General features: G+C 36.1%; 1 protein-coding gene across 2 annotated transcripts; it reads left to right on the top strand.

Moving 5' to 3' along the window:
• Positions 1-10708: 10708 nt before the first annotated feature.
• Positions 10709-12358, top strand: LOC132059757 (uncharacterized). 2 transcript variants are annotated; one of them, XR_009415724.1, is made up of 3 exons: positions 11481-11611; positions 11792-11887; positions 12016-12358. XR_009415724.1 is itself a non-coding variant. In XM_059452529.1 (2 exons), exons 1-2 carry the CDS (start codon positions 11493-11495, stop codon positions 12198-12200), a joined length of 396 nt encoding a protein of 131 aa, XP_059308512.1. In that variant the 5' UTR covers positions 10709-11492; the 3' UTR covers positions 12201-12358. The 2 variants fall into 2 exon arrangements, 1 of the variants encoding a protein (XP_059308512.1); XM_059452529.1 differs by lacking the exon at positions 11792-11887 and having other exon boundaries at positions 10709-11611; positions 11924-12358.
• Positions 12359-18681: the final 6323 nt, after the last annotated feature.

Below are 18681 nucleotides of genomic sequence, written 5' to 3'. Positions count from 1 at the left end.
TTCGAAGCAAGCGTTACAGTTTAGAATTAAAGCAGAAATTATTATTCATTATTAGAATTTAATCACAGCTTAAGAGTTGGTATATCCATACTATAAAAGGATCCTAACAGCTCTTGAAAGCATCATCGAATAACACTTACTAATAACAATTACTTACACTCATTTACATAGCTCAGTCTTACCAATTTGTTTACTTCATTCTTTTTTGCACCGAAGTACTTTGCAAGACCATAGCTCATTATTGTTCCACCGGAAGGATTCCCATCAGAGAATTCATTCTAATGATCAAAGAAGCCCAGGCTTAATTATTTCATTACTGCTTTTTTATTCCATAATTGTTACAAGCTGTGCGTCCACCAAACAGTATATGAGGGCCATGGTCATGTACCAGTTCCTTTATCCAATGCAGTACGAGAATCAACACAAGATTTTTTACATAGAAAACACTTTGTTCAAGGGATTAAAAATCATGACCTACCCCCGTAGGATTTCAACTCCACTAACCGAGCAACTTAGGTTACAACTCTATCGTAAGCTAGGACTTAACTTTCATAATCCCTCACCCTTACAATAACGCTTATGCAACCCTTACGCTTGACTACCCCTAGCCAAGCTCACTAATACACCTAGACTTACCCCAGCCTAGTGTACCACTCAAAGGCACCCTTTGAGAATTCACCACAGTGACTAACTCTAGCCACACACTAATACAACTAAGCTAACTCTAGCCTAGTGTACCACTCAAGAGCTTGTGGAAGCAACCTTGAGATTTTTAGACACCTACAAACAGCTTCTTTTCACGGAAGAGTAGGTTTACAATTTAAGCACAAAAGAACAATGACTCAACAACCTAAGGACCTAAAGCATCTTCAGTTCTGGAACTGGTCCTTCGGGTTGCTGTGGCTCTGTTCTTGAGGAACACCTTGAAAGATGGAGACTTGCACTTTGGATGGATCAGTTTTCGAATTGTGCAAGAATGAATCTTCTCTTGAAAGATGATGCCTTTATATGCACGGAGAGATAGAGAGAGAGTAGGGATGACCACTTATGAGATCTGGACCGTTAATCAGTCGGCCTTGATAAGGTACTACTATAAAGTTGCATTGTACTTTTCAGCCACTCACTTTACAACTGTAGATTTGGACTTTCAGCTTCAGTGACCAGAAGCTTTATCTGGAGGAACCTGATTCCTCATCTGTTCTTTGAACACGTTATAAGTACTGGATACACTGTCAGTAGCTTTAGAGCTACATTGTTGGCTGAGCAGGATGGAGACCTGATCCCATCTGGTCCTTCTGAATCAACATATCTGGTCTCTCATATATGAGCAATTCCTGCAGGCATCTGTTCCTTCAAGGAGCATGTTAGACAAGCAGCATATGAGATATCATAAGGTTAACTAAGTTCAGAAAGATGAACCTAATTGTATCTGGTTCCTTAGGGTTTGTCATGTCATCAAAACATATCATTCCTTATCAATTTCCCCCTTTTTGATGATGACAAAGCGACATCCTTTGTATTCCCCCTAAGGACCAGATCCCTTACCTAGATACCTCATTTGTTCCCCCTGATACTCAGACCTCGTAGTATTTTGTTCTTTGAGTAAGGTTTGTCAAATCATCAAAACATGTCATGACATATCAATAATGATTTTATTCAATTGATTTCTATAATTGTCATTGGCTATTTATTCACTATTCAAAATAAATCAAATCACGTATCCTTTAAACCACAAACAAATTCAAATGTTCTTTTTTTAGGGTAAACAGTTGTTTCCACTGCATTTGTGACTAATCAAGACAAAATTATTGTGATTATCCATGTGATGTTTTGTATTATGCATTTGGTGATGATTTAACTTTTGTTTGCTTTGAAAATTCTGTCATGTTGTTGGTGATGTACACATTGCAAATGATGTGTAGAAATCATCCCTTAGCACAATAATTATTCAGTAGTTAAAACATTTCTTATGTTACCCCTTTACATGTGATTATAAAGAAGGCCAAGGCCGCTAAACGATGTATTCCCTCCGTATCTCAATTTATTTGACTCTTTTCTTTTTAGTCAGTCCGAAAAAGAATGCCACATCTCTATATTTGGTAACAATTTAACGTACACTTACAAGGTTACCCTTAATGATATAATTTATGGACATACAAATATGTATAGTTTATTTTGGACCACAAGTTTCAAAAGTCATTCATTCTTAAACTCCTGCCCAATCAAACACGTTCACATAAATGTTGGAAATCTTACAGAAAATACTCGATGACGAACACTTGTGGGAAATTCTTCAAAGCTTGAGTCCATGCCAAAGACATTGTCCTTAAGGATATTTCACGTGTATCAACAACCTTTTCTAGTATAAAACTAAAAGCCAGAATCTAATAAAGATTTATCTTAAAGAAAACTCAGTATTACAAAAAGAGAAGAGGTAATTTTTCTATGTATTTCACTATACCCATGATGAACATATAATATATATGAGTACAATGCTTCGAATCTGGTGTCACGTAGACTATGAAATAGACCTAGATATAAAAAAATTAAGCTTACAAAATAATTGGTGAACTTAAGGACTTCTATGAGCCAAGAATACTTTTGTAAGCCTAGAGTCTTATTCTATTACATTATACTCGCATAATATTTATCGTTATTACAGTTTTATGCTGAGAGGCCATGCGCGTGTCCAGGAATTCATTAGTGATCTATCACAATTTCATAGGATCGGCACCACTCCACAGTCATATAGGTCCAATCATCAAGTGTATTAACGCAGAGCAATACACCACCTATAAAGTATATGAATTGGATTAAGAGTTTAACTCAGCCTCACTTTGCATTACAGCATTGCACTATATTCACACACCATAGAAAGAGACATAATTTAATAGTGCACTTTTGATGCAACTAATGACTTATTATTACTCATATAAACCTAATTCATGTGATCTCTGATCACATAGGTTGGGTTACCATCATTGTTGATCTTCTTAAATTGACAAAAGTCACATCCCCCTTGATGTTTCTTTTAATCTTGTGAATAGGCCAAATTCACCTCTGACTTCACGCAATTATAAAAAGTATCACATCTCACAATAGCTGCCCTTACCACAATGTTTCTCAAACAAATGTTTTCTATAATCTTCCAATCACAAGATTTATCTTTTACAATGTCTATTACACTTGACAATTCACAATTTTTTTCTTACTGACAACAACCATAATTCATCGACACATAAGTGTCGGTTTAATTCCAAACGGAATACTCATCAAGAGGTTTCGTAACCACTCAACCTCCTTGTCAGCCAATTCTAATGCCATACACTCACATTTGAAGGTAGATTCACCATGCGACGCTCTCCGCCTATACGCAGTGGTGGAGCAAGGATTTTCACATAGAGGGAAAAAAAAATATGAAGAAGTAAGTATACTAAGAAACCAAAGGGGTTCAACATCTACTATATATGTAAGAAAATAATTTTAACCTTATATATAAAATGTTATTTTTCATCGAGGGAGTTCGGATAAACCCCCTGGAGCCTACATAGGTCTGCCCCTGCCTGTACATTACAAGAAGAGTAAAGGAAAACTAAATTAAAAAAAAGAATAAAAATTTATATTTATTGTTTTAGTTTTTCTATGAGATAAAAAGACTCCACTTAGGAATGTAGCTCTAATGTCATTGATTAATTAAAAAATTAATTGCGACTTGACTCATCATTACTGCATTGGTAGATCAGGGGACTTAATATCAATGCCTTTTAGTTTCCAAGAGCAAAAGTGTGTACCAAAGAAGAAGAGCAATCGGCGATGGAACCTAATAAGTTCTTCAAGATTATCTTATCTCCTCATCCCTCCAAATTAGTAAGTTCCATTTCTCTATTCATCCATGCAGTGCATTTTCATCTTCTTGCTTTACTGGTGCTTTATCTCTATCAAGATTTTTAATTCCCCTTTTTGATGTAGGTCTTCGTCTTTTTTACTCTTGTTGCAACTGTGCAAAGCTTCGAATTGTGAATCCCATGATGTATCCAGCTGAATCGTGCCCTAGATCTCTTCCATTGAAGTTTTGTTGATTTCCACCTACTGATTCAAGTAAGCAAAGAACTTCCGACCTCAATGTGTTGTTGTATGACCTGTATTACGAAAAATGCCTTTCGTTGTTGTAGATCTTGTTGTATTGTGTTTATGAGGTGTTGTATCTTTCTTGTTTAGCTCTTCCGGTGATCCTGTGTGTTTGTATGTTGTTGATTTCCATCGTTCCTCATTCTTGTGCTATGTTGGTGCTTTCTACTTGTGCATGTATTTACTCTCAGTATCAATTTATGGTTCTGATCCTTAGATAAGGAATTTGTGTCTTGTCACTATTGAGTACCTTCTTCTTGTAAATCTCTAGTTCTTGGAAACTTTGGCACTGAAAAAACCCTTATCAAGGGCTTGATTTTCCAAAGCATCCGCTAATTGACTCTCTTCCCTCAAAATATGTGTGAAAGCGACATTCATGTTGTTGCTAATTCTGCAAAACTTCATAGCTTCTAATATTGTTATTATCTCTGCTTCAGTGTTGGTTGTATTACCTATGTCCTCTACTTGTGCATGAACTAAGTCCTTTTCTGAATTCCTTAAGCAAAAGTCATAAGTACTTCTTCCTGGGTTTCCTCTTGAAGCTTTATCAGTGTTGCAAATTAGTCAACCTGATGAAGGGAGCTTCCATAGAACTTTAGTGACCAGCTTTATCTGTGCTTTTTCTCCTTCTAGCATCTGTATCAGTTCATCCCATCTATTAAGTACATTTCTAATTGAGGGATGTCTTATCGAAACCAACATCGGTATGGTAGCAAACACGTGATATATGACTCTTCCAACTGATCTTTTCTCTCTATGTTTTATACAATTCCACCTCTTCCACAATTTCCAGAGGATAATAGCAGGGACTGCTTGAAAGATTTGTTTCAATCTCCTTGTTACTGGTGTTTTCCACCATTTCACTATCAATTGATGTACTTGTAGGCCCGCCAAATTAATATCTGCAAAAGAACAAAAATAGGATCAAGTCCGTTTAGCAGTAAAAGAGGTGGTAAACAAGTGCTGAATTGTCTCCTCCTTAGGATTTGAACAATGACAACATCTGGACACCATGTTTTATTTAGTTCTCCTGAAATATCATCGAATGGCAACTTATATTTCTAATATCTCCATAAAAGAATGATATTTGTATGTGTCCATCTGCTGACCTCTCAACCTCACAAACTCCCAGCTGATTTTACTGAGAACTCCCCTTAGTATCCAATAACCACCATGACTTGTCTATCCCCTTCGCCCACATAGGAGGTGTTACTGTACTTGTAGCATGCTGAACAATGTCCTCAAGTAGTATTTCTGTTAGTCTATTAGTTTTCCATCTCCCTTCCTCCACTAATTCATGAACACTTTGTATACTCTCATCATATCCTCCTTCAGATCTTGCATAATATAGGGCCTCCAATCCTGTCCAATTTTCAAACAAAAACTGAGAATTTCACATCCTTGTTTGCCACCATATTTGATATTCTATCAAATCCCTTGCTTGTAACATCTTCTTCCAAGTTTGAGAACCATACTTCCATTGTACTACCATATCATTCTCCTTCTTACAATATTTGTTTATGAGAAATTCACTGTATAAAGAAGGTTTTATTCTAACGTTCCACCACAACTTATAATATAAGGCTAATGAAACATCATGAAGTGACCTGAAACCAAGACCCCTTCCATTGTTGGCACACAATAGGTGAGGCCATGAAGCCCAATGCCTACTCTTTCCTCCAATAGTATTTCTCTAAAATAAATTGAGCAAATATCCTATACATCTACTTGATGACACAATCAGGTGGATTCACTGCTGAAAGCATATGAATTGGCATACTCTGCAAAACATGTTTAATAAGAACAACTCTTCCCCCAAATGACAACATGTTTCCCTTCCAACGCTACACTCTGTTCATTATCTTGACTAATATAGCATTGAAAAGTCCTTCTTTCTTCTGCTATGATAGATTGGACACCCTAAGTAGATAAAAGGAAAGTCTTTTCTAGCAATATCAGTAGCAATTTCCATAGTAATGCTGACATTACCTAGAACATTTTTATGCATGTATATTGAACTCTTCTCTCTATTAATCTTCTGGCCTGATATTTTTTCATACTTTCTAAATATCTCCATGATTAACTGTAATGAAAAAACATCTGCTGAGGAGAAAATACTAATGTCATCAGCATAGGCTAGATGATTCACCTTAGGACTCCACTTAGGCATCTCAAACCCCTTGAACTGTGGCACTTGATGTAATGCATTTAGGTTCCTTGTCAGCACTTTAGCAGTTAGAATAAATAGAGTAGGGGATAAGTGATCACATTGCTTTACTCCCCTTGAAAATTGAAAGAAATGTTGTTGTTGCCATTAAACAAGACTGAATACCAATTATTGTTGATAATTCTGAAAACCATATCTATTAATCTTTCTAAAAACCCCAATTTCCTCAACACCTAAAAACCCCAATTTCCTCAACACCTTGGTTAGGAATAACCAAGACACCTTGTCATATGCTTTAGCCATATCTAGTTTCATAACTACATTGGTTGTCTTAGTTCTCAGTCTTATATCTGAAATAATCTCTTGGGTGGGTAATACACTCTCAACTATACTCCTCCCTTTCACAAAACCAGCTTGGTTTAGTGAAATAATGTCTGATAACCCATCCACCAGTCTTTCATGAATTAATCATGAGAAAATTTTGTTCACAAAATTACTCAAACTAATTGGTCTCATATCTGAAAATGTACTGATCACATCTTTCTTTAGTAATAAGACCAAGTTAGTGTGAGTAATGAATTTAAGAAGCTCAGCACCATAGATAAAGGCTCTTACCATGTTAGTGACATCTTACCGATGATTTCCCAGCATGTTTGGTAAAACAGGGCAGTGAAACTGTCACGCCTCGAACCTACCTGGGCGAAACACGGCACTCGGTGCCTTACTACATGTGACCGAGCGAATCACATGACTTGCTGAATCATTATGAGACGTATCATAAGCGGAATAAGACATGAATGCATAGTGAGCCTTTGTAAAACATAGTAAGTCACAATATTAAATAGAAATACTTGTTTAAATCATGAATGCGGATAATATCGTAAATGAGCCAAAATGGCTAACTAACTCTGAAAGTCTGACATAACATAACTGACTTATCTAGTCTATGAAACCTCTAACATGAGTCTGAACTACTAATCATAACTACTGGGACAAGGCCCCCAGCATACCTTAAATGCACAACTGACATAAAAGTAAATAATTACTAAACCCCGAAGGAGATGGGGCTCACCAAAAGTTGATACGTGGATAATCCTATAGAGCAGATGCGTCGTCCTGTAAATCCATACCTGCATCGTGAAATGCAGGCCCCTGGACAATAGAAAGGGGACGTCAGCACATTGAATGTACTGGTGTGTAAAGCAACTGAATGAAATAAACAGGGTGCATGAAATAACATGATAAAGGCTGAAACTGAAACCTGGTCATGAACGTGAGTATCTGACATGGACATAATTACATATACACATATAATATTGGTATAGGACATGAACTGAAACTGAATATAACCTAAACATGAGCATGAGGCGTGAGTAAAGTCTGAAAACAGTAAATCAATAGAAATACATGTATATATAACTGCTTGTAATGTGGGGAGTGCTATAATATAACCGACAACATGATCTGGTACTTGCGTCCTACCAGCAGAACACTCATACCTTGCCAGGGATATGAGATTTAAATAATAATAAGCATATAAGGATCCAAACTGCATAATGAAAGTGTTGTCTCCTTGCTAACAACTCTTATCCTATGGTAGCTACGTAGTTTCAGGCTTTACTGAGCCTTCTCGATTAACTAGGCAACTGCCAAAAACATGAACATGATATAGTTGGCTAAGAAGCCCATGATTTTCGTGAAATAAACTTGTAAATAACTTGTAATCATGATTTCACGAAATTAACTTGTAACATGGTTTCATGAAATGACTTGTAACATGGTGTCATGAAATAACTTGTAAGCATGTTCTGAAGTGATATAACATAAACACGGTTTCATATCAAATAGCTTGTAAAACATGGGTTTTGAACAATATAGTTACATAATATACTTGCATGAAAACATGTAAATCATGTAGAGTGTTTTCTTGAAAATAGGAACCCATGGGATGCAAAGTATGGGTTTTCATGGATTTCGGACAGATTCTCAATAATCATAAAAAAATATCAAGAACTCAATGAAGAATTAATAATAATTCAATACATAATATAATCATGGGCATGGACCTAGGGTTATCATGAACATGATTAAAAATTCTAGTTTTCGTAAAGCTTCATACTTTTATGGAAGAAGAGGTGTGGGGAAGAACAATGATGCTCCCACACGTAGATAGCAACTCTACATACCTTAATTGCTCCAAAAACTTGATAAAAATCTGAATATTTGAAGAAAAATCCCAAAATCTTGAATCTTGAACCTTTATGTGGGTTTTCTTGAAAACCCTAGCTTAGGAACAATGATTTCCTAATTAGATTTAATGAATACATGTTAGAATTGACTTGGAATGCTTAGAGTAGGCTTGCCTTGATGTCTTGGAAGGATGAGAGAAGAAAACCTTCGTTCTAGGGTTTGGAATTGTGAATAATGAAATAAAAGAACTAAAGGCTTGAATTTATACTAAAGTGAGGCGGAAAATTATATGGACATTTATACGGTCCATATAAAGTTATACGGTCCGTATAATATGATCATATTTTATCATGGCTCAAAACAGAATGTCGAGTTGAAATTTCATGAAATATGGACGAATTATACGGTCCGTATAAAATTATATGGACCGTATAACTCGTTCGTATAACATGACCGATGAAGGAGCGGATCTCTGCAATCCTTCGATAAAATGGCCATAACTTTTTATACAGATGTCCCCTTGACCTCCATAATATACCGTTGGAAAGGTATTTCAAAGGGATACAATTTCATCAGGGAAGTTTTCCCAAATTCCTAATTAATAAAGGGGTTATGGTCGCTGGAAGTAAGACCTTCTACAAACTCACTTGCAAACATGCCCCATAGAGTGGCTTCCAACTTTGTTTTGCCCAAAGACGCTTCTTATGACTTGATTAGTTTTCAAAGCACTTTCTATAACTCCCATATGGGTTCTATTATATTATCATCTTATGAATCAAACCTTAGCCCGAAGGTACGAGGTCTTACACAAACCATCTGGTCCTCCTATGCTTTCTCTATTTAGACTGAAAACCACCTTTTTACCTCTTCTTTGGTTGGCATATCAGCAATAAAGTTATTTTGTTCCTCTGCTATCATCCTTGGCATATGATCCAATATTTTAAAATCATTAGGATTCTCTTCTTTAGTGAACTGCTCCCTGTAGAATTTGATAGCTTCTTCAAATATCTTTTCATTAGTTTCTACCCAGTTTCCATTATGGTCTTGAATTCTTTTCAGTTGTAGTCTTTTTCTTCTTCCTTGCACATATGTATGGAAAGATTTTGTGTTTCTTTCCCCAACCTGGAACCATCACATTCCGCCCTTCTGCTTCCAAAACTCCTCTTCCAAATGTAAGTATCAATTCAAGTCTGCTTGCACTCTATGCAACCTCTCTCTTTTTTCTGGTGTAGGTTGCAACTCAAACTGAATTCCATGTACTTTAATCACATGCTCAAATGTCTCTATCTCTTGAAATAGGTTTCCAAAGGTATCTTTGCTGCACTGTATTAAGACAACTTTCACCTTTTTCATTTTATGATGGAAAATGATAAAAGGATTTGTCGTGAAGTCTGTTATCCATTGTGCTCCAACTGTGTCCAAGAAGGCCTCATGTTTCACCTATAAATTGAGAATTTTAAAAGGTTTCTTAACTGGCACAGATTCCCCTGAGTAAGATATCAATAATAAAGCATGATCAAAACATGTTCTGATTAAATGTGTGATATCTATACCAGGATATCTATTTTGTAATGCTTGATTGCCCAAACATCTATCTAAACTTTTAAAAATTCAATCCTCCCCACTTTGTCCATTCCACCATGTGTATTTGCTTCATTTGAAACCCAAGTTTAACACTCCACAGTTTTGAGTACATCGTCTAAAATATTATATTTCATTTATTGTTATAGTTAACCCCCCCCCCCCCATATTTCTCCTCATCTAAAGTAATAACATTGAAATACCTCCTATCATCCATGGTTGAACCATTATTGTAGCCATATCTTCCAAAGATTCCCATAATTCCCTCCTTTCTACTTGAGTGCATTTTACGTAGATCAATGTTATCACCATTTCTTCCTGATTACCCAGCGTTTTCAACCTGAGAGTTAATTGTTGTAGATGATCTATAATTATATGGACTTCAAACATTTCGTCCAAAAGCCTAGATCTTTCCAGATATGTTTACTACAGCAGTTTGTAATCCAATTCTCCTCGTGTATGTTTCAATTTTGTCAGCATTCTGAAAAGGTTCCAGCAATCCTATAAAACCAAACTGATACTTTTGATGCATTTTTATCAATCTTGTAAAGCTTCCATTGTATTAACAGATCTAATATTCCATGTGACCATTCATCATAGATTATTAGATTTATTAATAGTTCTTCTTGTTTGAACTGCTGATGGAGCACTAGTATCCCTCATGTTTTTCTTTTTGCCCCTTCTTACGCCTTTCTTTAGTGATAGATCTCCAGCTTTGACCGTTGCCTTCAAATTTTGATCTATTGATTGAACATCTAGATCCTTTGCCCCTGTTTTCCCCATTACCTTCTCTTGAGTTCTTTCTTCAGTAGGAACTATTTGTCCTGTGTTCGGATCTGTGCTGACCACTTGTAATGCTTTCTTTTTGTTGGTAGGATATGTATCTGTCTCATTCCTTTGATCTCCTATATTAACTCTTTTTTCTCTTTGTATAGTTGTTTCTGTTGTTGAGCTACTTCCTTGTTTGGGACTACAGTAGTACCTTCTTTTCCTCTTTGATCATCTGTTTCTACTTGCTTCTTCTGAGTGTTTCCCATATCAGCTTGTTGTTTCTGCATTGATGAGATCCATTTTAATTCCCTTGGTGCTGCATATCTTCTTCATCAACTTGTGTCTCCTTGAGTGTCTTTACAGTTGTATCTTTGGATTGTTGGTTGTTCTGTAACTCAGTGTCATTGTATGCTTTATTTTTTTCTTCTTTGTTTGCTTCTTGAACTGAATTGTTGCTGCATCTATCTTCTATTTCGACCATTGACTTATTTTTGGATAGGTTGTTCTCCTTGTTTACATTAAACTTGACTGAGCTGTTCTCCTTTCTTTGTTTGATACGTCCACCTTATCTACTTGACTACTTGATGATTCACTTCTGTCAAAGTTCTTTCTATTGTTGCTAACTTGCTTCTCCCCATTCTTCTCCTCCCTTTGTATGTCCTTTCCTTTTGCAAATCTAGCATTATTAATCTCATCCTTCTCATCAGTATTGTCTTCAGCACCCAGGATGGCAAACGCATTTCGTGTATGGACTGTATTTCTAGCTCCTAACTGGTATGATCATCTACTTCTTACTTCACTTTTTTCCTTGATGTATTTATTTTTCCTTCTTTTCATCCACTCCTGCTTGGCTTGTATATGTCCCACCACTTTTCCACTACTTAAAGTTCTTCTTTGATTTGCAGCGGTACCCATCTGATTTATGTTCTTCATCTCACTACTTTCTTTTTTCAGTTTTTCCCTATATTGCTTTTCTAACTCTGGATTCAAAGCTTTGTACTCATCTTCTCTATGGCCTTGTAACTTGCAATGTTTGCAATATTTGGAAAGGTGATCATACTTAATTTTGATGCATTTTGATTGCAGTTTGCCTGTCTCATCATCCTCCTCTGATAGATGGATCCTTGGTGGATGTTTTACTAATAAATCTACTTTCACCTTTACCTTGGCACAACTAGGTCTTGTCCTGTTTGCAGTGGTCAAATCAACTGTCAAGGGCCTTCCTACTACTGATGCCATTGAAAAAATAGTATCCCTTGCAGAGAAGTTTGGAGACAATTCAGGAAAACTTACCCATGCTACTGCTACTGATGTTTCTTCATCCGACTTGAACCAATGGTACCAAATCAATGGTCACATCTGACAACATCTAGCATGAATTTTTATGTAATATGCTAATGCGGATATCATCTTAACATAATCTTCCAACAAAGTTTGCTAAATCAATATATGTTTGTCTTCAATTAATCCAATTGTACACGGACCTTTAATTGAACATTGATCAGGTATAGCTTTTCTTGAGCTCCTTAATGTCAATTATATCATAAGAAAACCTACCCAAATAGCATATTGTAAATTCTCTTAAATGATTAATTATTTGAGCTCCGAAGATTTTCATGTCACATGTTGTTCACCATGTAAATACAGCATTGGTTTGGGTGTTACCAGTTGTATTATAGCATTCACATTAGGTTTCAAAAGATTGCAGGTGGAACCATCCCAGTAGGAGGATGTCCACCGGCCGGATTGGCCATGGTGGCCGGTGAAAGGCTAGGTTTTGCATAGTTTTTGTTCGGCTTGGGTTTTTCTCTAAAGAGTGTTTGTAGGTTTTTCCCTAACTCCAAATCACGACTTCTTTGGAAGAAAATCTAAAATTATACTACATGATATACAAGTGATAAAAAATTCAAGTTGTTTTTGGTTATGATTCCTCGTATAGCATAAGAACCCCCCCACTTATCCGTTTCTTGTGAAAATGTTTAGCAGAATTATCCTTAGAATTGTTTTTTATTTCAATTTTAGGTAGGTTACTCCCGTCCTCCGAAGAACTGCATCAACATTTTCAGTATTGTGGCACCATAAACAGGTTGAAATATGAATTTTAACAACCATTTCATAACTAAGGAACATGAATCCATTGTTATATATATACTTACAATGAACAATTTTTTCAATCATTAAAGCCAATTTTTAGCTCAACATTAGTGATGGGATAATATCCTATCCTTAAAAAGCATAACCATCGATGGTAAAAATAATTAATCAGTGGCGGAGCCAGAATCTTCACTTTGGGGATTCAAAAATATGAAGAAGTAAATACACGAAGAAGCCAATGGGGTTGAACATCTATTATATATACATAAGAAAATAGTTTTAACCTTGTATATAAAGTGTTATTTTTCATATCCGAACCCCCTGGAGCCTACCTAAATCCGCTCTTGCCTGTACGTTTCAGGGAGAAGAAAAAGAAAAGAGAATTAAAAAAAAAAAAGAATAAACATTTATATTTTGCGGTTTTAGTTTTTCTAGGAAATAAAAAGACTCCACTTAGGAATGTAGCTTTAATGTCATGGATTAATTAAAAAATAAATTGTGACTTGACTCATCATTACTGCAGTGGCAGATGAGGGGATATAATCTCAATGCCGTCTAGTTTTCAAGAGCAAAACTGTGTACCAAAGAAGAGCAATCAGCTATGGAACCTGGTCAGTTCTTCAAGATTATCTTATCTCCTCATCCCTCCAAATTAGTGAGTTCTTTTTCTCTATTCAGCCATGCAATACATTTTCAGCTTCTTGCTTTACTAGTGCTTTATCTCTATCAAGATTTTAATAACCCTTTTTTATTTGTAAAAAATGACTTATGAGGTCCCTATTATTTCATTTTCGGAAAAAGTTAAATGGGATCGATACATTTTCCATTTTTATGCCTGGATTTAACTTATATTCACTAACTGACACTAGGATGAAAATTTATTTACTATTATACCAAGTTCACTTGTCGTACAATTCATTTGTCTTTTTTTTTTCTTCTTTTTTTCATGTTACTAAATCCACTTGTTGTGGGCAATTACATGTAATCTATGTTGTTCGGACTCTTAAAAAATGTTGAAGTGATCAGACTGTGTAAAATCTAAAAAAATGCTATTGTAATATATCCTCGGTCAAATACCTAGATAGCCCCTTAAACTTGGCATGATTTGTAAGTACAACACTCTAACTTAACTAGTCAGATCCCCTGAAAGGGCTGGCAATGATGCGGATGCGGGGCGGTTTTGTCTTAACCTGCAACATTACAACCCGCGCCACCCCGCCCCACAAAAATATTATTATTTATTTAACTGATCTTCATGCCACAACACCCACATCAAGGGTGAACACATAACCACTTTTGGATTTTATTTCATCTGAATTAGAGATCCAGTTTGCATCACTGTATCCTCTAATACAGTGGAAAATCGACTACATTCAATCTCATAATTGTGGTACCTCTTAAATCATATTTTCTAAAATTAGAAATATTTTGACCATCAATGACTTCTTTCCAAAAGCATGCATGAGAGAAGAAATATCATTAGAAAGTATTTTGGACACATTTTTAACAAGATCAGTAGAAAACTCATGATCATTTTTTTTCCTTGCGCTTTTGCTTCTCCTCAAATCTTTATTTTCAAAAACATTTTGAATAACAAGATCAAGTGAAATATTATAAGAAAAAAAAAAATTAAAAAATAAAAAGAAAAATACTCTCGACATATCTCTAGTAAGACAATGTGACCCCCACACTTTCAAAAAATTTAAGGTAGGGGGATAATATTTCACAACTCATAAGAAATATTACCAATTTCTCATAAAGCATTTCATTGTATAAATACAAGCTAATAATGTAGCTTCACCAAAACGATTATGTATAGTTCCTCACACTACGTCATCATCAACAAATATTTTAAGAAAGCAATATGAGAAAAGTAAGTATCAATAACATTTTCGTCATTTATTTAAAAAAATAGTAGGCACAAATGAACTATGGTTACGATATCCATTGCTCACAAAGATACTAATTTAGTTGGCATAACCTTACCATACTCAATTAGCCTTCACTCCATTTTTTTTTCAAATGTGAGTTTAAGAAGAACTTTTCCTTTTTAAGGACTACTCAAGTTCTTGAATCACCAAGATAAATAAATCATTCTTCTTCTTCTTTTTCAACTTGGTGTAAGATACACAATTAATTTTGTTAGCACAAATATGCTTAATAGCACCAAAGTCGTTTAACACCCAATGTCTCACATTAGCCAGAAGATTCCTTGAGAAATGACCACAATAATTTTGTCATTTGCTTAATCAAATTTATTTTTACTTAGCGGGATTATCATTTCTCCGAATTTTCTTCTACATTAAGGAATATGATGATTTAGTTGCCAGACACAAAACACTAATTATTCCCATTGAAGATTTAATAGTTAGCGTTTTCAAGATGAATCAAAAACATAAATACTAATATAGTATCCTCTTGCACGTCACCACAATTTAGAAAAGGGTGCATGTGTCCCTCTTATTACAACTAATTGTATCACAATTTCAAACTTCATCGAGTAAAGATGTCTAAATTTGAAGTTACCAAAAATCAAGACTTCCAGATCTTCTATTTATAAAAAAAACTTCTAGTCTCTTCCTTCAATTTGCCGTTAGTAAGACTAGAGATTTTAAAGAGTTTCTTCAAGATACTGGCATGGTGGAGCTCAAAACCATTGAAAGACAATATACATGGACTAACAATACTATACACTGCAGGATTGATTGGATGATTGTTAATGCGAGTTGGATGTAGAAATGGCCATACCTGGACTTGTCAAGGATCTTATGTTTTCAGACCATTGCCCTATGTGCCTCAAGATGGACGAACCACTCCTCAACTTCAGAAGACCACTCAGGTTCTACAATTTTACCAGGCAGATCATCATAAATTTATGCAGGTTGTTACTGATTGTTGGAGAGCCTCCCTGCATAATACAACCATGAATGGGGTCTGGATGAAGTTCAAGAGGTGAAGCTTGTTATGAAAATTCTAGATCCGAAGGAATATGGTGGAGTGGAATTGACAATCCACGAATCTAGGGGAGTTACTGGGATTGCAAGGCATAATGAGATTACCTTCCCAGTGCCAGATACATGTGCAAAGCGAAAAGGAACTAAGGCAGAACCCGGAGAAGTAGCTACAGGTGGAGGAAAGCATTGTTAAACAACAATCTGAAGTACAATGGTTTAACTTCGAGGATGCAAATACCTCCTATTTCCATGCATGTTTGAAAAACAGATAGTCTCATAATCTCAAAAGAAGTTTATTCAATGGGGATGGAGAACTGCTGCAAACACCTGAAGACATAGCACAAGAGGTTTTGAGTTTATATAAGCAACTATTAGGGACCTTAGCAGCTGAATTACCTGTTGTTCAACCTGAGATTATGAATAGGGGTTATGTTTTGAATAGAGCACAACAATTACACCTCATTCAACCAGTTACTAAGGAGGAGATTAAGAGAGAAATGCTAGATAGACATAGACGATAGTAAAGCACCAGGCTGTGATGGATTTAATGCTTTATTTTTCAAAAGGACTTGGTCTGTTATTGGAGAGGATGTTACCAAAGCTGTATTGGATTTCTTTGATACTGCTAGTATGTGTAGAGCTATTAATTGTACCACCATTACCTTAATCCCTAAGGTGAAGAACCCTTCCTCCATAAGAGATTTTAGGCCTATTTCCTGCTGCACCATGTTCTATAAGATTATCTCCAAAGAGTTGACTGCAAGGATGCAATCTGTGATGCCTGATGTTATTGATAATTGTCAAAATGCAGTTGTGCCTGGTAGATTAATTGGAGACAAGATTATCAAGAGCCACGAGCTAGTAAAAGGCTATGGAAGGAAGAGAATATCCCCCAGGTGCATGATCAAGGTAGATATGCAGAAAGCATATGACTCTGATGAATGGATATATGTTGAGCAAGTATTGAAATTATTTGGGCTCCCTGAGATATTTGTCAAGTGGATAATGGCTTGCCTTAGTACTGTGTCTTACTCAGTCACTTTGAATGGACAACCTACTACCCCATTTCAAGACAGGAAAGGGCTTAGACAAGGAGATCCTATGTCTCCTTTCTTATTTGTCACAACTATGGAATACCTAAGTAGGCCCTTGGTGTGCTAAGTTGAACTTGGTGCAACTAGGTTTTCTTGATAATCTTTTATTGTTTTGCAGAAGGGATGTACAATTTGTCACTTGCTTGCATGACAGATTCCAACTCTTCTCCAAAGCTTCAGGATTCGTTGCAAATACCACCAAAAGCTATACTAAGGTGGAGTTGAGAGAATAATCCAGGAAAAATACTTTCCATCGTGGCCTATGTTAAAGGTGAGCTCCCATTAAGATATTTGGGAGTAACTCAAGTTCCAAAAGATTTTTTGTTGTCCAGTGTGAACCACTAATTGAGAAGATGGTTAGTAGAGTTAGCTCTTGGACAACAAAATTCTTATCATTGCAGGGAGGGTGGATGATCAAGAGTGTGCTATTTGCAATTCAAACTTTTTGCGGACAAGTGTTTGTACTCCCTAAGAAGATTATTCAATTCATTGAGGCCATATGTGAAAGATTCCTGCGGACTGGAAAGGCTGAATTACCAAAGAAGGCACTATTAGTATGGGACAGAACATGTGCTCCTGTCTCAGGGGGGGGGGGGGATTGAACATTATCAACATAGCCAATTTGAACAAAGCTACAGTTTGCAAACTATTGTGGAACCTTTGTAAGAAAAAAAGATAAACTTTGGGTTATGTGGGCCCATACATACTATATAAAGAATGGCACTGCCTGGGATACCATTGCCAAGACTACCTCTTGGATGATCCAGCAAATTCTTAGAGCTAAACACTACTTTGAGGAAGCAGGCTACAATATGGATGAGGTGCAGCAAATGAACCATTTCTCAATCAAAAAAGTCTATCAAGCTATTCAAGGGCTTAGTCAGAAGGTGCCATGGAGTAAAATTTGTATGCGCAAATAAAGGAGCTGAGAAATGGATATTCCAACTAAGACTAACAGCACATGGTCGAATGCTAACTAGAGACAGGCTGATTAAATGGGGCATGGATACTGTGTGTCCATTATGCATGTTGGAGGACAAATCCATACAAAATTTGTTTTTTCAGCGTAGAGTGGCTGGCAATATTTGGAATAGAGTCCTAGTTTCAAAGAAAAAGTTTTGGATGGCGGGAAGAGTTGACATGGGCGGTGAGGCCAGGGGCGGATTTAGAGCATGCCGAGGGCATTCACCCGAACACCCTCGGCAAAAAATTACAATGTATATATAGGGTAGATTTTCTGTGTTTATGTACATATATTAACTTTTAAACACCCTGAATAAATGCCAAAGGTTAGCTCAAGCGGTCCAGGGTATTCAAAATTATCATTGCGTCCCAAGTTCGATCCGATTGACAACATTATTTTTTATATTTAGCTTTTGTTATTTTTTCGAACCCCCTGAGTGAAAATCCTGGATCCGCCACTGGGTGAGGCACTGCAAAGGTAAAAGCAGAGGTGCACAAATCTATAAGATCTCTTTGGCAGCAACAGTTTATTATGTATGGAAAGAGAGGAACCATAGGTTGTTTCAGAAACGAACCAGACCTGAAGAAGTTATACTCAGAAGAATTATCCAAGAAACTTTCTTCAGAGCCAACATGTTCCCCAAGTTAGCATTATATGTAGCTCAGTTTGATAAGTATCCTGTGTAGAACAACAACAACAACAACAACAACAACCCAGTGAAATCCCACAACGTGAGGT

This window comes from Lycium ferocissimum, chromosome 6 (genome assembly GCF_029784015.1).
Source record: "Lycium ferocissimum isolate CSIRO_LF1 chromosome 6, AGI_CSIRO_Lferr_CH_V1, whole genome shotgun sequence".
NCBI lineage: Eukaryota > Viridiplantae > Streptophyta > Magnoliopsida > Solanales > Solanaceae > Lycium > Lycium ferocissimum.
Note: the sequence above shows the minus strand (reverse complement) of the source record. Positions and strands in the feature narration are given on the sequence as shown.

Coding starts and splice junctions, on each gene's coding strand:
- LOC132059757 (XM_059452529.1), top strand. CDS start 11,493: ATGTCCTTTCCTTTTGCAAATCTAGCATTATTAATCTCATCCTTCTCA. Junction 11,612..11,923: donor GTATTTCTAGCTCCTAACTG/GTATGATCATCT, acceptor TTTTGATTGCAG/TTTGCCTGTCTCATCATCCT.